Source organism: Macrosteles quadrilineatus, unplaced genomic scaffold, assembly GCF_028750875.1.
Source record: "Macrosteles quadrilineatus isolate MER2022 unplaced genomic scaffold, UCM_ALF_1.0 Scaffold_3__2_contigs__length_128488019, whole genome shotgun sequence".
In the NCBI taxonomy this organism is placed as follows: domain Eukaryota; kingdom Metazoa; phylum Arthropoda; class Insecta; order Hemiptera; family Cicadellidae; genus Macrosteles; species Macrosteles quadrilineatus.
In genome coordinates, this window is record NW_026542596.1 from 75,562,129 (window position 1) to 75,585,687 (window position 23,559).

The following is a 23,559-nucleotide window of genomic DNA, read 5'->3' on the forward strand; positions in this document are numbered from 1 at the left end:
GGCCGTAACAATCTTCATCTGTCAGAGTGCGTCAGTGAGCGTTAGAAGAAGAAATTAGAAGACGAAACATTTTCACGTGGATTACATAGTACTTAACTGGTACATATTAATTTTATATATGCTGTTACCTGATCTTTTGTCCAGTAAGTCTGTGACAAAATAACAATGATAAACTTTTTAAAAGTAAAATAATATTTGGCTAGACAACTTTACAAACGAATACTAACATTTATGAATCTGTTGTAACATGTAATAACTTATGTTCCAAAAATAACCAAGTTTAATTTTGTCAAGGCAAATATTTTTAATTCATCCTGAATTATCTGTTGCTGCCTTGTACCCTGTTCTTTGAGTTAACGACTTATCTCTAAATAACCCCAGGAAACTCAAAATAGGTAAAAAGCCAAAACCTAAAATAATGTGCATATTTAATGCAATTTACATACCAATGAAACTTGGTCTTTCAGATTAAAAATGTGAACATAATCCCCAAAATATTTATTCTGGTTTATTTTAAGCCACGTTTTGCAAGGTAAAAGTTTACAGTATTTAAATCAAGATAAAACGCTTGAAATAATGCTTACATTACTCTGATTATAGTATGCAAATAGTAACTCGCCATTTCTATAAATAATAGTAGTTCCATCAAATTCTAGAATGTTAAGCTCTGGCCTGGAGACGTTTAACTCATTCCTTCAGGCTATTAAAACGTCCTAGAGGGCTCCGAATAATCACATAGCTAAGCCGTTGGTGATTTAGAGGATTTGAGCCTGGTTCATTGGGGACCAAAGCCATACAATCTTCCAATAGATAAACTTCTTCTCCCTCTGGATCTAAATAGTAAATACCTGCCACAGCAAACCTGCGAAGCAGCCTGAGCAAATTTATCATTGCTCTGATTGGATTTTCAATCAAATATAACTTATATATCTTAAAAATTTCAGACATATTCCATATTTAAATAACATTAGGTTTCATTAGTAAGGTGTGCAATATGTGTAATCAAGTGCGTATTTTAGTAAAATTTTGTAGGCCTAGCTTAGTATAAAAGAAACTAATTTGCAAGATCTGATAAAAATATATCCGTAAAAAAGTAAACTGCAACTGTTTACTTACTCTCCACAAGAATACGATGGGGCTTTTGAATTTATAGTTTTGTAACACTTTTATACGTAAAAATGTTCCGTATAACAATGGTTCAATATACAACATTATTTTTAAGGTCTACAAAATATTATTCAGAAAGAAATTGCACAGTTTTCCGGGTCAAACACGGGAAAAATCTACTTTCCCTCTAAAACCTTGGTATCAAAGTCAAGAACATAGTTCGAGAAATCATGCAAACGATGTAGGTTTACACGCACGTTTTAAATCTCATCAAAATTGGATCATTTCATTTTGAGTTTTGAATTGTAATTTATTCAAGTAAGTGTCAATAATTATATTTTCCTATATTTAAATATCAGCTTACAAAATATTTTCATGTTTGGTTTTTGCGTTTTTAAGAATATCTACACATTTCATTCCGTAAGCGAATCAGTCCTTACGAAATTTCTCGAGCTAGGAAAAAGGTAGCATGGCTGTTGAGGATTCATTTGAAAGCTCCAAGGTAGGACGGTGGGAAAATATCAGAAGTGTCAAAATGTTCTGCCCTGCCCCACGCAGGCCGTCAAAGATCCAGTCATTAGTGTTTGTATAAACTACTTTAAATGTACCAGCTGATGTAAACATAGCCTATTTGTTTGTTTATTGATTTTAGTGTTCTGTTTTTAGGTTAGAATGCTAATGTAGTGTTGAATGTATCGTGTTAGGGGAAGACCGCGACTACGGAGGAGAGTGTTAAGGAATGTGCACAGCATAGGGAATAGTTAAGGAAAACATTACAACGGGGGTGTAGGGCAGCAATTGTTGATATGGTCCCCTAGTTCAAATGTATTCCTCTTTAAGGTTTAAAGTGTATTGAATACAGCAAATGGAAACAATTGTTGTTCTGTTACAGACATGAGTCGTGGCAGTGTGGAAGACCCGGGACTGAGACAACACAGAGGGCGGCTCATGCAGCTTGCCGAGGCCACTGGTGGAGTCAGCAACAAGCGACGTACATACAGCAATCAGCACACACTGTTCAAGTCACTGCAGCAGATGTCTCCGTCACCTCGCCTGGCTACCAAACTTCTGAGCCTAGAGGAGGTTGTGAGGAAGGACCCCGGGTACACGCCCAACATCGAACACTTGGTGTTCCCCTCTCGCAAGAGCTCCCCGAGCAACATCCCCGTGCTCAAGGCGAAGAGTGGAGGGGCGCGCGCCCGGCTGGCCGAGGTGTTCGCGCTGAGCAGAAACCAGAGTGCGAGAAAGTCTCAGGGGAGTACGGAAAAGAATGCGACTCTGACGTCTCGAGGAAGTCAGAGGAAGAGCAATAAGGTTAGTATTGCATAAACTATAAAAAAAACACAGGTATTTAGATTTCTCATCCTTATGGAACAGCTGAAGACAATTTCATCGTTAGTTCTGTACGAGTTCTGTCGGTGTACTGTAGATGTCGTGTTTTTTTGCAATTTGTTTCCTATTATTTCAGTCATTTAAAAACTCGTTTAACCAAATAATACGATGTATTCATAAACAACAATTCGGACCCTAAAATATAGCAAAACGAGCTTAAAATGTAGGCTATAATGGGATGAGAAGTCTACTTGTGTTGGTTAGTCTATGGTGCTACCAATCTGACACATTTTTTATCCGATTAGCTTGTAAACAACCCTTATCAGAAGGTAAGCGGTGGGGGTATGTAGCTCTGTACATATCCACACCATAAAAGTTTTAGCAGAAATCTGACTTTTCCTACAGTTACCTAACAATGCACATGTTCTCTCACCGATTTGAGAAAGCAAAGTGGCCAATTTTCTCATCAGTGAGACAATGTTAACATTGTCGTTTAAGTGTCTCACATTGTCTCACTCTAATTACTTTGTCTCACTCCAGATTTGCAACGTGAAGGCACGTTTATTTACCAATTCATTTGTTTTATGGTAACTGTAGGAAAAAAATAATGTACACCTCGAGTGCAAAGTGCAATCGCCTCACCCGAGAAAACGTGAGTAAGGGTTACTCTCGAGTGAGTCAATTGCTCACTTTGCTCACTAGTTGCACAAATAACTATTTCCGTGATTTTATAGGGCTTAAGACAAAATTGCCATTAAAAATAAAAATGTCGAAAATGTGAAATATGCGTATTGGTAGGTCTATCATCGATTGACACCTAAATTCATCAAAATTCACATGTGTAGTTTGAAACTCTCTACACATCCACCTGAAGATATCACTTCAAAATCCCACCTTTTGGGGTTCAGGGTGACCCAAAACGTATGTCTCAACACAAAACTCAAACTCCTAAACGTTGACGAAAACAATACTTTCTCCATAAACTATGTATAGGGAGAGAAAGTAAAATTGTTGGTAAATCTGTTGACGGTGCTTTATATTTCAAAACTAAAAAAAAAAAAAAAAAAAAAAACTCCATTAGGAAACAAACTATTTGAAGGATACTTTGTGTATGAAAAAGCTGACTCTATTAAAACTATATATATATCTTAATGATTCTAGAGGGCATAGCGAATTAACACCATTATAGAAGTTTATCTCCAATAAAATCTTATGGTTTAACTTTTGATTTTATACAACTGAACCTACATAAGAACGATACTTAAACTTATTACATTACCCAATTCTCAACTCTGTCATTCTTACTCGTAGTTTTAGTTTTGAAATGGGTATAATGTCGTGAAATACGAATTCCAATACTATATCGGATCCATCTATCTAGATATATGTAGATGGTACTAATATTTTACTGTTATAAATTTCAGTTTAATTTTTGTGTACAGCAGTTTTAGCCATTAATTTGAAAGGGGAAATTTCATAGTTGTCCCCTTCAACGATCACAACACAGGAAGATGAAAAATGTAGCTGTAACAAAACACACTTTGCGACATTTGATTTTCGCATTCATTTAGTAAAACACAGCCTATAGCTTCAACATGAGTATATGTATAGTAAATGTCACATCTACACACATTTCAATGATATGCACTTAACGAAAATATTGTTTAAGGTTATGAATCGACCCTTTAAAATATTTTTATTTATGACAGAACTTTGTAACTTTATAGCTAATCATGTATGACTCAACATACAAAGTTTTCGGAGAAAAAGCAGGGAATGTTTTTAAATATTTGTGTAACTAGCTTTAGTCAAATCCTCTTACCTAGCGTTGAAGATTTTAACACCTCAGATTTGTTGGAATAAAATGTATAAACGGACATTTGGAGAGCGAAAGCTGCAGTATGAAGCTAAAGCTTGTACGAGGGCAGCTAATGCCTCTCTGAATTTGCATAAATGTTGGAGCTAACGAATTCGCCAACGTCCATGTGAAGTATTACATCACTGCAAAAAAGAGAAAACTTTTCAGCTGATTTGATCCAAAGCATACGCAGAGACGCTTTGAATTACAGCATTTGTAAATTGTTAAAATTTTCAGTAAAAATATTGCTGAAAGATTTAATATTTTTAATGTATTTTGAAACTATGATACGTTTAACGGATTTAAAAATTGTATCATAAGCATTAATATATATTTAATTTCATCGGGCTACTTGAAATGTAAACTTAATTTAGAGTTAATAATTGTTTGAAAAAGCAGCAACATTATAGAAATTCATAAAGCCAAATTAAATAACAATTACCTCAAAGAACCGTTAGAAACTAACTTATTGGAAATAAAATCAAGGTATGTTTTTATGTTACATTTTTATTCGATAACTTTTTTTTTTGTGTTTACTGAGAATGATAAAAAAGTAACTTTATAAAAATATCCTTGAGGAACGGATCTGAATAATATGTGTTTTCTTCTTCACACCTCCTGCGTTCTAACCCTATATAAATATTTTGAAATTTTATGCAATTTCTATGTAAACTATTTTGTAATAATAACTACCATGTATTGCGAGCAATTTTAAATTGAATCTTTCTTGCACATAACTATTGCCACACATTTTTAGACCCATTTTAATATCTTGCCACTGTAGGAATATTGAAACTGGAGCGGAGCCAAGTCGAGTAAGTGCTCTCCAAAACCCTTTGTCGTATTGACACTTGGCGTTTCAATTTCCCTTCAATACCATTCAAGAACACTTTGACAACCAATGATATGATCTAGGAAAATATTAAAGTGTACTTACCATCACTTAAGTTTTCTGTTAACCAATTCAATGTTAGATTTTAGCCTCAGTTTAGGTGAGATAGTTTTGGTTAGGCGAAACATTTGGCATATTATCCATTTGAAATGCGAGTTTATAAGTTTTTAAATCACGCATTTTTCAGGAATACTGACTGAAAAATACACGAAACGCATAAAAAACGTCCGTACTTCTCTTGTATAGCCGCCACACCAAGCTTGGTTAGGTAAGCAAAACCATAAAATGATCGGCAAGAGAATCCTCCGCTATCGGATCTCGGAAATAAATAAGTATTACCATACATTTCGTCATAAAAACGAAACGGCGGTTTTTGGACACAGTTCTAAACCCTAAAAATGGTTTTACAAACAAATTTTCTGGGGGCAAACCTACGTACAGTATGACCAATTAACAGAGAGAGTACCTCCGCTAGCCATATTGCCAAGGTCCTAGAACTGCCATATGTGTAATGTGTATACACACCGTGTACATGACTTAAGTACATTATTGAATAAAATTTGTTGCAAAATAATTACAATTTCACTCATAGTTGCGACGCTGCTTTTCTGCACTGGGAAAATAATACATTTAAAGTGCAGCAGTCGCAAACGTTTGCCGGGGATAGCTCAGCCTACAATGGCTGGGTAAAATTCCAGGGTCTGCAACAAGGTCAGGGAAACCACTAGGCCAAAAGCCGGGTCTAACCGGTATAGGACTGGCTCATACACGGGCACTGTGAACAAGTCAAAAACAAGTCACCAAAACAAACGTGCAATAATCACTACCAGGCCTACGCCGATTCTCCACACTCCTAGGGGGTCGTTGCTGACTACGCAACTCGGGCTTCGTCCTAACTACCCAATAGTTAAGCCCAGAGTGCCTAAAACACGGTGAGTTACACGACGACTTGCCAATAAAAACCACAACGCGTGTTATCACCAGGCGGGGTCTACTAGGCCACTATAATCCAATACACAACTCTAATGCCCAAGCTAAGAATCAAACAGTTCACTCAATAATCGTACCACATAATAATATACAAGTACACTATAGGTAGAGTGACTACACCACTAGTAGCTGGTCTCAATAAATACCAAGCCAAACAAGCAAAACTAAATGTAAATTGCAATAGCCTACTATTAAATTATTGAGCAACTTAGTAGCAGATGAATAAATATTAAATACGTTCCAAACACTAGATAAATATATTATCTGATAGCCGATACTCCGCTGTCCAAGCTACCAAGCTAACGTGTTGGATTACTAAGCAAGCTGTTCAGGTTGAAGTAAAATAATCAAATGATTAATTAATAACAACCCTACTGCTACTACTACGACATCAACGTTATATTACTTAGCTGGGCTTCTGTTAACAGGCTAATACAATTAGCTACTAGCCTACTGGCCGCGTGCTTCCAACTACGCACGCCAAATCGTGCAGCCTAGGTTTGTCGGGCCTCAGAGTTATTAGTAATATAACTAACTCTTTGTACAACGCAAAATAATAACTACTACAGTCAATAAATTATATTATTTGCGCTCTAGCACCTGCCCAGAACCGTCAGGAATACACTTTAATATTATTCCTGACTAATATAAATCCTAACTACCGTCAGGCTTTGACCAGCACGGTTACAACTCTAACCCTCGCAAATAAATCAGATATTAATATTATCAAACTAATAATATCAAGTCGTCCACTCACCTCAAGTGGGTCACTGACTTACTACCCAACTTGACACCAACACGCCTTGAGCACCAATATCACACCGATGTCACCAAAGCACTCCCCGTCTCACTCGACAATCACGAACCAGCTGTTCACTGCACGGGATCCACGACTAGAATGTCTGTCCTAGGTTATCCTGAGAAACTAGGATATCCCAGGCTTATCGGCACTGATAAGCCGGGTCAAAGGGCGCTAGCCAGGTTCGCCGCCGCCGCTTGCCTACCTCAACAATCGGTGCGCGGCCAAATAGCAAATATATACCCCCCTAGGAAAAATAACTCGTTACATCCCCCACTTACATCGGGATAAAAAAAAGAAAACGGCCAAAAGAAAAAAAATCTTTGAACTCCGGCCAAAACAAAATACCCCAACTCTTAACCCAATGATTCCTCTTTTGCCACGGGTCTCAAAGCAAAACAAAAACAAAACTACTCGATTAAACAAAACATCAAAACAAGAATGACTAAGCATCGGTTCTTTCATGGTAGGTCTTAAGGTCTTTAACATGGACGACATGGGTCTCTCTCCTACCCTCGTCCTTTACCTCATACATATTAGGGGCCACTCGCTTCACTACTGTACAAGGACCCTGAAACTTAGGGGCCAGTTTGCCCACTATAGCTTCAGCCGCTGAGGACAAGACATGTAGTCTTCTCATGACTTGATCACCTCGATGGTATTGCACCTCACGTCGTCTAAGATTATAATATTTAGACTGACGCTGGAAAGCCCTCCTCAAGTTCTGTCGACAACTATCGTACAACCTCTTAAACGCCCGCTCCCGGTCACTATACAGCTCGTCCACGGTTCTCTCACGGTCATCTCCAGGCTCCGGTCCCGTGGTCAGAGACGACCCGATTGCCCTAGGTAGCCTGAGATCCCTCCCAAAACATAGTTTGGCAGGTGAAAACCCAGTGGAGTCGTGAACGGCGGTGTTCATCGCGTACTGGAACTCGGCAATGAGTGCATCCCAAGTACGATGATTATCCTGAACAAACTGGGCTATCATAGTTTTTATAACCCGGTTTGGCCGTTCAACCGGATTGGACTGCGGGCTGTAAGGGGCAGTCTGTCGGAACTCGATTCCCCACTCTTTCGTCAGGTCTCGGAACACCTTAGAGACGAACTGGGTTCCATTGTCACTCATAAGAATCACAGGGGCGCCAAAACGTAGCAATAGCCCGTCCTTGAATGCACTAGCTACAGCCTTGGCCGTAGCTGACCGCAGGGGTCTTATTTCAACCCACTTGCTAAACAGGTCCTGGAAAACTGCAAGAAAACGATGCCCACCTTTGGATCTGGGGAATGGACCCATCAAGTCGACCGACACCGAATGCCAAGGCCCTTGAGGGTTTCGAAAATACATTTGTCCCGCCGGTTTCTTCTGCAATACCTTAAACTCCTGGCACGTGGCACAGGACCTAACGTATTCTTTCACGGCACGACGCCAACCTGGCCAGAAATAGTTTTCCCAACCCGGGCAATTGTTTTCTTAACTCCCATGTGGCCCGCCATAGGAGAGTCATGGTTCTCTACCAACACATCCTTAACCTTAGATGGTGGTACACAAGTCCTCCATACCACTCCGCCTTCATCATTCTTATCTTTCCCAAGACGCCTGTATAACTCCCCATCCCTAATACAATAACTCGGGACACGTCTGGGATTGGACAACACACACTCTTTAGTGCGCTGGTACCATGTGCCATCTTCTGGCTGCATACCCTCGGTCTCTACTTCGGCCTCTCGTGGGTCTCCTCCCATCACAGCTACGTCAGCCGGGGTATCGTCATCTTCACCACCCACGGGCTGACGGGAGAGAGCATCTGCAACACGATTCAACGTACCCTTACGGTACCGGATCTCGAAATCATGCTGTTGCAACTCCATAACCCAACGAGCAAGCCGACCGGACGGCTCTTGCAGCTTCATCAACCATCTTAATGCCACATGGTCCGTTATGGCCACGAAGCGATAACCCTCCAGATATGGTCGGAACTTCCGCACCGCCCAGACCAGAGCCAAACACTCCTTCTCGGTAGTCGTATATTTCCGCTCTTGGTCTGTCAACAGACGGCTCGCGTATGCAACTACGGCCTCGTTACCGGCCTGGTCTTGCGTCAAAGCTGCACCAAGGCCATCGTTTGAGGCATCTACCTGCAACACGAACGTCTTCGAGAAATCCGGGCATGCCAAAACTGGTGTTGAGCTCAGGCGGTTCTTCATTGCTTTGAAAGCAATCTCCTGATCCGAGCCCCACTGCCATTTCTCCCCCTTCTTTAGCAACTTGGTCAAAGGCCTGACCAACGACGCAAATCCGTCAACAAATCTCCTGTACCAGCTGGCCAGCCCAAGAAAACTTCGAAGATTCCTCACGCTTCGCGGTGTAGGAAAGTCATTGATTGCCCTGACCTTCTCTGGATCGGTCGCGATTCCAGCATCACTGACTACGTGACCCAGGTATTTTAACCGGGTCTTACAAAAATGACACTTGTCAGGATTCAGGCGCAATCCCGCCCCTCTCAATCTGGCGAAGACGGTCCTCAACAATTCCAGATGATTCTCGAAAGTTTCAGAAACCAAGACCAAGTCATCCAGATACGCAAATGCCGATGGTTCTAGGTCCGGGCCGATCACCCTGTCCAGCAAACGCTGAAACGTGGCCCCCGCTGAATGCAAACCAAAAGGCATTACTTTAAACTGAAATAAGCCAACCCCGGGTACCGTGAAGGCTGTAACCGGGCGACTCCGTTCATTGAGAGGCACCTGCCAATAGCCACGGTATAAATCGAGAGTACTTATGTACCGGGCCCGCCGAAGCTTTTCTAAAATGGCGTTTATCCTCGGCAGGGGGTAAGCGTCCGGCACGCTGGCTTCATTAACCTTTCGCAAATCAAGGCACATCCTAAATTTGCCCGAGGCCTTTTTTACCAGCACGATCGGTGAGCTCCATGGAGACGAAGAAGGTTCTATAATCCCATCCTTCAACATAACCTCCACCTCCCCATTAACCACAGCTTGCATAGCTGGATTTCTCGGGTAATGCCTCTGCTTCACCGGAACCACTCCCTCTTTCAGCCTAATAACGTGCTCCAAGAGATGGGTCTTCCCGGGCACATCGTCAAATTTTGACAGCTCTCCCTTTAAGAATATCGCCAACGACTGACTTTGGGTTTCCGTCAACGGCTTTATCACTCCCTCGCCCTTGGCGTCATCACAAGCGGGATCATAATCCACGCCACTACCCGCCAACGAAGTGTCAGATACTTCGGCTTCAGGAATAAGACGGGGATCTCCATCGTCAGGGCCTCTGGGGTCTTGGTCACTAATTTCGACTGTATCTATGCGGCTCACTTGACCAGAACAGTACTCACCCACGCCCATTCTTATCACCTCCGTCACGACCGTCACAAGTCCAAGATCTCGTATGACATCCATACCCAAAATCATATCCGTGGTAAGAGTGGGAACGTACAAGGCGTCTCCAACCCACCGTTTTCCCGCAGCTTCTCCTGCCAATCGGAACGAATACTCGGCCCTAGACCGCGACCCATCTGCCATCCTCAGAGGAGAGGGTTTCTTAAAAGGTTCTACCCCCTGGCGTTGAAGATGATCGGCGACTTCTCGCCCAACCAGGTTAACTACGGACCCAGTGTCCAATAACGCCTTAAAAACGCTGCCCATCAGCACAACTTCAACAAAGGGCCTTGTCTCTGAAATCAGCCGGTTCTCGTCTACTCCACCAACCAGGCCGTTTAGTTTTCCAAGCCACTCGGACCACTCTTCTGAGGTCGTTCGTTTTCGGTGGCCTTGCCCAGTTGACCTCCTGATGTCTGAGCTGGCCTGCCGTTTCCCGCCCGACATCCACACTGATTCACCGTCAAACCGGGTTTGCCACATCCAAAACAGGAGACGGTCCTCAGTTTGCCACAGCCTCTGGCAAAGTGACCAATCTCCTGGCACCTAAAACACCGTGCATCCTTTGCACCATCTGCCACTTTCCTAGTCATTACGGGCCTTTGTTCACGGACCCGGTTAGAGTCAAAAGCTACTCGCTGCCCAATCGACTTAGCCTCAAGAGATGGTCTCTGAAAATTATGTCTTTCAACCGTGGCCGTTTCAAAACACCTTTCAGCCTTCTTCTTGGGAACATAGGCGGTTTCCAAAACCAGCGCTACGTTTGGTGAAGGAGGAGGTCGGAACGCCGCCTTCTCTCGCAGATAGGCCTCGTAGTCTTCAGCCAACTCAACCATCTCGGCCAGATTGCGGAAGTCCCGCCTTCGCACCATGAGTTTGTACTCAGGTCGCATGTTGTTGTAGATCAAGTCCAATCTACCATGCTCTGACAACGTACCGCTACGCCTAAGCAAGGTACTTATGGAAACAACGTAGTCCCGGAAGTACTCGCCTTCACCCTGTGTCATTTTCCGGATCTCCTCATCCGAGTTCCTCCAATATCCTGGTGGGAAGAACTGGATTTCAAACTGACGCCGGAAAGCTTCAAAGGAATACAGGAGCTCCTTGCAATTCCTGTACCATAGAAGCGCTGAACCTTGCAGCAGCTCCGGTAGCGCTCTGAGCAGGTCCTCCGACGATATAGCGTACGAGACCATCAGCTCTTCAAGACGCTCCAGGAATGACACAGGGTCTCTACGTCCATCAAACTTCAAACCCCACTTTCGGACCATGTCACATATCTTGGAGCAGTCCTTCGGCTCCACCCTGCTGGCCTCACTCGAGAGCATACCCGATCCACGTGGCACTTCCACACTAGAAGGACGGACTGGTCTCTCCAAATGATCATTAGGTCGCTGCCATCCCTCGGGTCTACTTGGTAACCCAAAGGTAGGCGTAGGAGCAGCCACAACAGGAGACGTAGGGTTGGCGGGTCTTCTGAGCCCATAGCCGACCTCATTACTCGGCGAGCCTCTCGCCTGTCGCACCACCGATGCCAGATATTCTCGGAGAGTACGGGTATCAGTCTCCAAAGACAACCCAAGAATCTCTTTGACCGCCTCTAACTCCCTGCTAAGTCCCACTATCTCTGCTTGATTCGATTCCGCATTACCCAGTACCTGAGGTACGGTTCTCAGAGGGTCAGGAAGCCCCATAGTTGTAATAGTCGGCGGTACATATGTCGGTGCAGCAGCCCAAGCCGTACACAGCCTATCATCGCTGTACCGACGAGCATTCCGCTGCTTCCAAAACGACGAGAATCTCTGCCGTAATTCTGCAGAAGTCCCAGTGGTCACCAAACCATACTGGTCCATCGTCCTCATGAGCTCCCCTTTCGAGAGGTCATATATCCAACCCACGCGACCGTCCCGGGACTGCGACCCCAAGGACATAGTCGCTGGCGCGGAATATGTCAACGAAGTTGTCACTGTCGTAGCCACGACCGATGAAATAGTCGGCCAAACGGGCGAAGACGCCGGCCACAATGACGATGTCGTCATCACCGACAGTTCGGAGCTAACCCCAGAACTAGTCGTAGCAATAGCAGACGTAATAGGCGTACCGCCCAGCACAGACGTCGTACTCGTAGTCACAACCATATTTAAAATCCAAATACCACGACTAATCCGCAAAAATAAGAGTGAAACCAATTAAAATATATTTAACACCGTTATAATAAATCAAACCAATTATAGGTGTGAAAGTCAAACCACAAATACACAATAAGGGTTCTCACTCAAATAATATTCGATGATAAAGCTCAATTAATTAGCAAAATAATAAATCAAACCAATTATGGGTGTGAAAGTCAAACCACAAATACACAATAAGGGTTCTCACTCAAATAATATTCAATGATAAGGCTCAATTAATTAGCAAAATTAAAATTACTAACTAATATCTATGTATACAACCACTAAATAAATTAGGGTTCACAACACACGACGCTGTAACAGAAAACAGGTTAGGCCTACCCAACCGACTATAAAATCACAGCAGGTCTGCCTAAAACTCTGCTCAACAGCTCAGGTCCGCAGCCAATCTGCACAAGTCCGCAGCAAATCTGCACAAATAAAATTATTTTGTTCGGGCGCCGTTAATACGTCAGCAACTCAGCACCACTGCCAACCTCAGTCCCTGTTCGCAGGCGCCATCTTGCGACGCTACTTTTCTGCACTGGGAAAATAATACATTTAAAGTGCAGCAGTCGCAAACGTTTGCCGGGGATAGCTCAGCCTACAATGGCTGGGTAAAATTCCAGGGTCTGCAACAAGGTCAGGGAAACCACTAGGCCAAAAGCCGGGTCTAACCGGTATAGGACTGGCTCATACACGGGCACTGTGAAAAAGTCAAAAACAAGTCACCAAAACAAACGTGCAATAATCACTACCAGGCCTACGCCGATTCTCCACACTCCTAGGGGGTCGTTGCTGACTACGCAACTCGGGCTTCGTCCTAACTACCCAATAGTTAAGCCCAGAGTGCCTAAAACACGGTGAGTTACACGACGACTTGCCAATAAAAACCACAACGCGTGTTATCACCAGGCGGGGTCTACTAGGCCACTATAATCCAATACACAACTCTAATGCCCAAGCTAAGAATCAAACAGTTCACTCAATAATCGTACCACATAATAATATACAAGTACACTATAGGTAGAGTGACTACACCACTAGTAGCTGGTCTCAATAAATACCAAGCCAAACAAGCAAAACTAAATGTAAATTGCAATAGCCTACTATTAAATTATTGAGCAACTTAGTAGCAGATGAATAAATATTAAATACGTTCCAAACACTAGATAAATATATTATCTGATAGCCGGTACTCCGCTGTCCAAGCTACCAAGCTAACGTGTTGGATTACTAAGCAAGCTGTTCAGGTTGAAGTAAAATAATCAAATGATTAATTAATAACAACCCTACTGCTACTACTACGACATCAACGTTATATTACTTAGCTGGGCTTCTGTTAACAGGCTAATACAATTAGCTACTAGCCTACTGGCCGCGTGCTTCCAACTACGCACGCCAAATCGTGCAGCCTAGGTTTGTCGGGCCTCAGAGTTATTAGTAATATAACTAACTCTTTGTACAACGCAAAATAATAACTACTACAGTCAATAAATTATATTATTTGCGCTCTAGCACCTGCCCAGAACCGTCAGGAATACACTTTAATATTATTCCTGACTAATATAAATCCTAACTACCGTCAGGCTTTGACCAGCACGGTTACAACTCTAACCCTCGCAAATAAATCAGATATTAATATTATCAAACTAATAATATCAAGTCGTCCACTCACCTCAAGTGGGTCACTGACTTACTACCCAACTTGACACCAACACGCCTTGAGCACCAATATCACACCGATGTCACCAAAGCACTCCCCGTCTCACTCGACAATCACGAACCAGCTGTTCACTGCACGGGATCCACGACTAGAATGTCTGTCCTAGGTTATCCTGAGAAACTAGGATATCCCAGGCTTATCGGCACTGATAAGCCGGGTCAAAGGGCGCTAGCCAGGTTCGCCGCCGCCGCTTGCCTACCTCAACAATCGGTGCGCGGCCAAATAGCAAATATATACCCCCCTAGGAAAAATAACTCGTTACATAGTATAACGTCCTACCTCTATTACGCAGTGATGAGTGATTATAGCCCTCACCTGCTAATCAGAAGAACGCCGGTTCAATCCTGAGAAGATGCAATAGCTTTTTTATACTTCTGAACTTAACCCAGATGCTCGTTTGGATCATGGTTACTTAAACGGTTGATCAAGTCAGTAAAACATCTTACCACTCAGTTTTGCAAGTCACATTTCTCAGTCATAATCGTCTTCCAAATATGCAATCCTAATATGACTGAAATCAGTAAAAATATCCTTTGTTTAAATCAAGGGCCTACAAAATAAACTAACTTTACTCCTGTTAAGAGTCTATATAGACTGTACCAATATTCTATGCCAAAAGCTACCAAACTATGTAACCCTAGGGGATCCATTGTTGTCCAAACAGTGGACAACCTGTTATAAAGCTGATAATACAATCCCCGTTGGTTCTTATCAGATGAATAATCTTGCATGGTTACATGGTTCTGTCCTATACAGATCTAATGAAATAAACAAATATTGCTCTATTCTAACGTATTTTTTGTTTCAACTCAGTTTTTACAGCGAGCGGTCTAAAGCATGTAACATTTCCATTATTTTTTATCATACCTCCACACATCCTACAAAATTCTCGGTTTTCACAAAATATAAGTAAAACAATGTCAAAACTTAATCTGTTCCTGAACTCAAATTTAAAACAAATGCCATCGTTTCTGCTAATAATTAATATGATATTTTGAATTATGTTTTCCACACATAAAAAAAATATATTTCCAGTAATAAATTCAAAATTTCCAAGTGAATATAATTCAAACACCAAATTATTTCAAAACAAGAATTGAGTATTTATTATGATTAACATTGTCTACTGGAATCTATCCAATAAACTTGAAATTCTTCAATAAACCACAATCCACTATCTCGCCCCCTTCCACCTGATGTGGCGTTTAGAATGTGAGCCAATATCACATTCTATCTGTTATGTTTTGTAGTAAACCGTCAGGAAATGTATTTTTACCTTCTCCTCCAATTTATAGTAAATGGAGTATTGTTTTCGCCAAAATTTTAGAGTGTTGGTTTTCGGTAGAAATATCAGTTTTTTGTGGTCCTTCTAAACCCAAAATAGTGGTTTCTGAAGTGACGTCTTATTGTGAATGTTTACAAAGCTTCAGACTACAATTCGGGTTGTGATTGCTAATTGATGGAAGGCCTATTACCAGGCTTTTCAGGTTTTGACATTTTAATTTTTATTGGAAATTTTGCCTTAAACCCCATAAAATAATGGAAAAGTCCGATTTCTGCTAAATCGGCTCTAAAGATTTTTATTAATATTTAGTATGTTAAACCCTTTCAACTTTAACTAAGGAGGAACCCCTTAATGATGTAAAACGTCCGTAAAAAATGTGTTGTATTTTTCATGATTTCCCCCCAAAAATATCATGGTTACTCCCACTACTTTCCCATTATACGGGCTGTTGACAAGGTAATGGGAGGACACATGTGTCAGTTTGCTTATCCCGTTTATTTATTATAGTTTTCATAATGTTTTAAAACTGTTCCAAGCAGTTACGTGTATTACTTAACAATTAATTGCTACAGCTTTCCTACGTGCTAAAATAGATTTGAGGGAATGATTAATTTGGGTTGTGTTGCTAGCCTATTGGTTAGCGTCTTGGACTTGGGTGTGGCAGAGATGGGTTCGATGGTCATCCAAAAAATATGAGTTTGGACAACATTCTCTAAAACCATTAGAAAACTCTCTTTAATAACACTTTCAAAATTGCCCCTAGCATAGAATACAATAAAAAAAAAAATAATAACTCCTTAGATATACATTTTAATCAAATACGTACATTTTAATTATGCTACATGTTTATCATGAAAATAGGATATGTATTTGATAAATAGGCAAAGCTCGAAATATGTTATTGGAGATAAAAAAAATATATTAATACACTGTACGTAGCCTATAATTCTAGGGGCTAAAGTTACTCTTTTCGACAGTTTGAGGTTTAACGACGTTTGCGAAGCCAAATCTGATAAATGAGAACACCAATTAATTCGATCTTTTTTTATAAATGTTTCTTGAGCGTGAATTTTACTGCAAAGAAAAGACATAACAGTAACAATTGTACAATATTTGCATTAAATATTGCAGATATAGTGCTAAAGTATCAGATAATATCACGTTACTCTTGGCGTCTAATAGAAGTACAGAATAGTGTGTGATAATTTTAAAGACAAATGTTGGATTTCTTTGTTTTATCTTTGACAGTCTAGCTAGACATTCCATCTTAAACTTCTTGACAGATTTTTTTATTAATATCGCCTTAGTTGATGTGAACCACCGACAGATTACGCTGATCTCACTTACTAACTTTTATCGAATAGACGAAATGTTTGATCAATTCAATATAATTGGAATAACCTATGGCAAGCTATAACAACTTTTATAACCCATCATCTTGGTCAGCAACAAAAGATATTGTGTTGAATTGTTGAATAGAATTATTTTAGACTAGATCATTCTGTGACTGGCTCACACAAATACCTTTTTTAAATAATAAAAAAAAAAAATAATAAAAATGGGGATTGCTGGTCCATTTATATGGGATGTCTACTTCAGAATCCAATAGTCTATGGTATTAAATCCGCTTTATTTTTACTCCTCCTATTTTCGCCAAGATTATCATGGTGTTTTGTGAAATACGATACACAAAGTCAAAAGTACCCGACTGTAGGAGCACGTTTGACCCCATTGTACATCACCTGTTACGTCTGCCTGGTGATCAGCTGTTACAGGAGGCTGTGCTGCATTGTTGATCAGCTGTTTTGTCAGCAGGTCGGCGAACCGGCTGGCGGGGAGGCGGTTCCGGAGCTCCAGCCTTCCAGTCAGTGCTCGGCCTCGCTGGACGGTGTACCGGATCCACCACGGGACGAACGAGGGACCAACATGTCTTCTTACAGGTAGGATAGAGGGAAAAATCACCGTAAAAGTTTTAAAACTACCTTCACTTACTAGTGAATCCATAGACGAAGTCCGTTTGTTGTGTCTCTTGAAAGTGGTACCGTATAGTGTACTTTTTTCAACCTATGCTTGCTGTTAGTTGCTAACGGAATCCATAGGCTAACTGCGTTTGGTGTGGGGTCTCTTTAACGTGGTACTGTATAGGATTCTTTTTAGGTGTCAACTGCTATAATCAATTCAACAAAACTACGGTCCTATTGGAGATGACTTGTAGGGTATTGGTCCTTCCTGATGTTCCAGTGGGCGATGAGACCGTGGGGCTGAGCTAGGGCTTTGCCCTCTTCTGCCAGAAGGTTTAGGAGCTTTGACAGACGTTCAGCGCGCATAACACGCTTAACTATTTATATTACACTCGATGAATTATTGTAATGCCGATACATTTCACTTAAACACAAGAACCCAGTGAGTAGTTAACACATTACAGAAACATACTGTATTGGCTACGTGTATGACTCTCTACAAATCAAACTTACTTTACCTTGAAACTTTTTTTCAGTATCGTACGGTATAACAGTACTGTACGTAATTGTGGTTTTGTTGTGAGTATTTTTTAAGTTGTTAAACAAAGTATATCAAACCATTCTCCAAATGCACTTTAAGAAGTAGATCCTAGAATAATAAGCGGTATGTAAACTAACATAAAAAAATACACATAGGCTATAGCTAAATTCTATATGAAATTGCATTCTATTTCTACGGAGGGAATTAAAAACTTCAACATTAATACAAAGTAATTCATGGTAGTATCATTACAATATTTCAAGATTCAAGAAAAGCTGTTGCTATCAAGGCGCATGTTCAATTACTGGTGGATTGAAGATACCGCAGTCGTAACAATAAAATGTTTAACGTCACAAAATGCCTCCTCATCGTCACATCTTGGTATCGTATGTCTCGAAGATGATTTCTTGTATAAAGAAATACTCGTATGCGTAAGAAGAAAAATACGATAATCTGTTTACTCGATCGGAAAGTCTTTCGGCAATATATTGTTATTCTCTCCGATATGTTTGTTTACTTTGAGTATTTGATATTCTTATACGTATTTACGTCTTTCAATTTAAGATATATACGACATGTTAAAGACGGTATTATTCCTTTCCTTGGTTTAAGGATGTCATTGAATTTAATGTTTATTATTTGAACGTTTTACGGTAAATATTTTAAATATTCATTCTCATAGCCTCTGGACTACGAAGATATGGCTTTTTCGGCGACCAATAATCCAAAATCGCAATTTAGTACCTAGCGATTGGCCTAAAAAGTTAAAGATTTTAAATATAATAGCTACGAGTACCGGAAATTCCAGAAGAATGTTCTTGAAGATATGTAGTGTTTTTTTGTTTTGTCACACAAAAACCAGCCAAAAAGTAATACAGCATTATATATCCTCATCTAAGAAGACTGTGAACTCAACCCCGTCTAGATTTCAGCCCCATAATAAGGTCGAATCCTGTTGTGCTGTTAAATGATCAGGATACATTAGGTGACCACAGTTTTGAATCAAAAGGGTTATGAATCTAACTAAGTGGTTAGAACAGATGACTCACTAAAACGTATCTACACAGTTTGCCTTTGGTATTACAATTTTGCCAATTTTTTCAACAATGTTTACATGTTTGTGTTTGTTTTCGAGTGTTTATAATGGCTACGAATAAACCCTGCTTGGATTCTTCCAACTACTGTACTGTAATTGGTTTTTAGAATTTTATCCATTATTTTAAAACCCGTTGTCACCAAACAAAAACGGGATAGTGCGACAGTACAAAAAGTACAGTATACCTATAACCATTTCTAATACTATGCCAGTGGCATTTTAAAAGAAAGTAAGAATAACATTATCACAAACAAATAGGAAAGCAGTCTGAACACCTTAATTACTGTTGTGGATATTTTGGTATCGGACACGTATCCCTCCTACGTTCAAGATTTTGACCAGAGTCTAGTAACCTTCAACTTTTGACTGATAAACTCCTGGAATACCGGTTTCAAGTATTTGCACATCACCTTTGGAAAACTTCCAATATTCATTCCATAAAGGAAAATATCACTTGTTGCCTTTGTTGTTGCTTTGATATTAAAACTATTGGTCGCTTAGAGAAATTGTCACCTCATTATTCAATGGTTACCGGTTCAATGAAGGTGATCGCTATGGATGCCAAGTTGGGCTTATTTTCAATTTTTAGGTACACAATTAATCACACTCAACAACAGGTCAAAATGTAGAAGAAGTCAAGTAATGGTTACGTCCCCACACTAAAAATTTCATTATTTTTCTCTTCTGTGAAAATAACATGTGTTTTGGGTATTTTAGGGGACGTACAATGTTTTAACATATTGTAGGACAGCTTAAGCAATTACAATATTGTAAGTAAATAATGTTGAATTTCAGAGCAAAATGGGAAAAGATAAAGAATCACAAATCGTTATTGACCTACCGTACCTAAAAGGACAGTTTCGTTTTGTCACAGCAAGCAAGCACAGGTGGGAATACCTGTTGGAAGTCTACCATTACTAGTATTAAGTATTTCCTGACAAACAGTTACTCACGCAAGCCCATTCACACCACTGTTTTAGTGACGCAGCGAAAGTAACGTGTTTTCGCTCATTGCTCAGCAAAACCCTTTCATCTCTCACTTCGTTGACTTTTAAGTTAGTTCACACTTTTGAAGACGTATCTGCGCGGAATGAAAACAAGGCATTTCCATTCATTTGTAAACATTGGATTGTAAGGTAAATTGTTCGTTGAGTTTGAAGAGTTACATCATGAGTAATTGTATATCTTTGGTATGAACGTTAAATGTAATGATTCCTTTGTATAAATGTATGATACTGTTTCTAAAATAGATCCTAAAATTTAATCAGCAAAGATTTCAATACTCTCAAAGAATTAATTCGTTATGTAGTATTTCATTCAATATAAAATAAACTATCACCCACTAGGTAGCAATAAAAAGTATTAAAACAATGCTTTCTCTTCATATATGGTGAGGTATGTTCATATAGTTGTTGTCTACAGGTTCAAGTATAATTGCATAAAACGCTTATAAAGTTAGGAATGTAAATAAAGTTAATCGGTACTTTGGTACTACAACGACCTAACCTACTAACTATAACCTAACCTAAACTAAAAAATACACATAAGCTATAGCTAAATTCCATATGAAATTACATTCCATTTCTACTGAGGGAATCATAAAATTCAACATTATTACGAAATAATCCATGGTAGTATCATTACACAATATTAAAAAAAATATTGAAATAATAATTGAAATAATTTTTTAATAGACTATGTTTTAGGTAAAGTTAAGTTAGGTTAGGAAGATTTTGTTAATTAAACTAATTAAAATCTTATTTGGAAGTCCATTCATCGGTAATAGGTATAATTCCAAAGTACCCGTTAATCTTATAAGGAATACATAGCATTTATCTATTCTAGTATGACAGACAAATTAATAACTAACAATAAAAGTGTTATACACGATAGGATTGTTATATATTTTTCCTAATTGAATAAAACCGGAAACCTTTGTGAAACGTAACATCACGTCCATTTATATTATATTTTAAGTGGGTTACAGCCGAAAATCTACCTCCACTTTAATATTTTTTTCCTCCAATCTTTGTTTTAATGTATCTAGTTGCTCGATTTCGAGCACGAATGTGACAACTCCGGTTCGAAACACTTCCTAGGGTCACGTCCGTGTTAGCCTTCACAGGCAAAGCTTTCTCTGTTGGAATTACTTTGAGGTGACGAGTCGATAGTATCGAGAGGAAAAGTATTACTCGATGAAAGTGTGTGGTTTTGTATCATTGGTGCGTGATGATTAATAATTCCACGCCAGGAACATAAATAGTTGTTTTCGTGTTGGCTGCGGTTTTGTGCGGATTGTATCGTGCTTTGGTCCTAATGTATTCATACGATTTTTGAGGAGGAGACAGTTATAAACACAGAGAGAAAATATTTAAAAGGTATCAGAATTATAATGCTATGAATTTCGCTCACTATAGAGCGGTAATGTCCTTAAGCAATACGTTCCGGAAGGCAATATTTTCCTACTTAAATTATTCGACTAAACTGTTAAAGATTATAAAACTAATATAGACTTGGCGTGTAACTTAAAAGTTAACTGGATCGATCCTGAGAAAGTCAGTAGCTTTTTGGTGGTTCTTAACTCAGCTGTAACTGTTCTTTGGGCTTTAAATAAACGATCCTGCATAAACAGCTGATTTTAGTCCGTAACAAAGCTACACACATAATCTTACTCAATTCTAATCGCATTTCCTCACTAATATTTGAGTTATAATGTATAAATAAAAATCCTTTTTAAAAATTGCCACGTTTTAAACTCATTAACATTTTTAAATAATTTATAAATATGCGGAGAGAGTAAATACTTGTAAGATTTAAAAACGTGGGTTGCATGCAATCGCTAATTTACAATAACCTTCCCCTATTGAATTGTTATTATCTATTGCATGCAACCCACGTTTTTCGTTTTAAATCTTACAAGTATTTATTCTCTCCACATATTTATAAATTATTTTAAACTTTTTAGTGCGTGTGAAATCGTGTTATTTTTAAAAGGGATTTTTATTTATAAATTATTTTCTACTTTTTTGTCTTTAACGTGTAAATATGTTAAATCTATTTTATATGGCCTGTTAATACATAACCAATACCTTATTATCTGTAATCAGATGTTTTATCTTTGTATTGAAATGCTTGTTTTACATTTTAGAATATCTCGGGAGCAGAACCTGTACCTACCTCTTAACATCTGCTCTTCCAACTGTCAAATTTAAGTATTTACAGCTGACTTCAATTAATATTTTTAAATTCTTTCAAAATGTGGACAAGGAAAATTTGGAAGCCCATGGGGCTTAGCCCAAGATAAATATGAAAACTAATGATATAATATTGCATTGTCGTCCATTTGTGAGCTATGTTTCAAGTTTCAAGTATCTAGTTCATCAGGAAGTTAGTTTAAAATCGATATCAAAATTTGTACCGGACAAAAAACACGAGCTAAAAAAAAATACGCAGATAGGTGGCGTCCCATCGCAATTTGATAATTATGTGTTAGATTTCTTTGAACAACTCTGAACTATTGAATGTCTGATCAGTTCTTTCTACTTAAGAAACTTAAGTGACACATAAAAGTTCACATAAAATAATATATGAAAAAATCTTTGTCTTTTTAATAGAAAAAAATCCAAAAAGTAATTTGCTAATTTTATAAACCTTGAATAATATGATACTAAATAACAGGTGTAAGGTATACACTCTAATCACTGAAAGGTTGAGGTTTAAGACATGTTCACTTTACTTAAGACCTGTTGGAAACATATTATACCTCCTACATGATTCCGTTTGCACACTTGGGAGATTATGAATTCCACTTGAGGCACTCCAGCTGTGAGTTGAGTAGTTCGCCTTCGTACTTGAACTTCCTACTTTCCCTTCTTCGATGCATGGATCCGTCTAACTGCTTTGTTACGAGCTCTAGATTTGTTTCTTTTTGTTTTTTCTCTAAACAACATTGCTTTGTTGCCCTTCACTTTTTTTGTGAAGAGAATACTAATTAATTTTTATCAGTCAAGTTACATTCTATTTAGGTAACTTTAGTTTTTTTTTAATATGTTGATAATAGGCTCTTTGGTCTAAAACCACTACCTACGTTGTGAGAATAAAAATAATTAAAACAATACAGTAGGTGCTTTATTTGTTCTTCAATATAATTAAAACAACATTAAACGTGATTCTATCAGTGAAATAAGATTCATTTATGTAACTGTAGCTTCAATTAAAACTTAGTACCGGGACCGAGCCTTGCTCAGTTGTAGTTAATTGAGTTTAATAGTTAAAATAAAACAGACATTTGATCGCTGAAATCAAATTTGTAATGTAAATGCATGCAACTAATCAAAAATAAGGTACATTTTAATGATCTTGCTTAATTTTCAGTGCTACTCTCAGATCATTTTTCTCACCT

The 23,559-nt window shown here is 39.2% G+C and overlaps 1 protein-coding gene across 3 annotated transcripts in view; it reads left to right on the top strand.

Annotated features, from left to right (window-relative positions):
* The window catches only part of LOC128990405 (uncharacterized), a 382,719-nt gene that overhangs the window by 129,767 nt on the left and 229,393 nt on the right, over positions 1-23,559 (top strand). The window contains exons 3-4 of one of the 3 annotated variants that reach the window (XM_054412754.1): positions 2,000-2,421; positions 17,375-17,499. In XM_054412754.1, coding sequence (XP_054268729.1) covers positions 2,002-2,421; positions 17,375-17,499 — 545 coding nt within the window. In that variant the 5' untranslated portion in view covers positions 2,000-2,001. Of the gene's footprint in view, positions 1-1,996; positions 2,422-17,371; positions 17,500-23,559 lie in introns of those variants that run through there. The other 2 variants (XM_054412755.1, XM_054412756.1) reach the window with 2 other exon arrangements.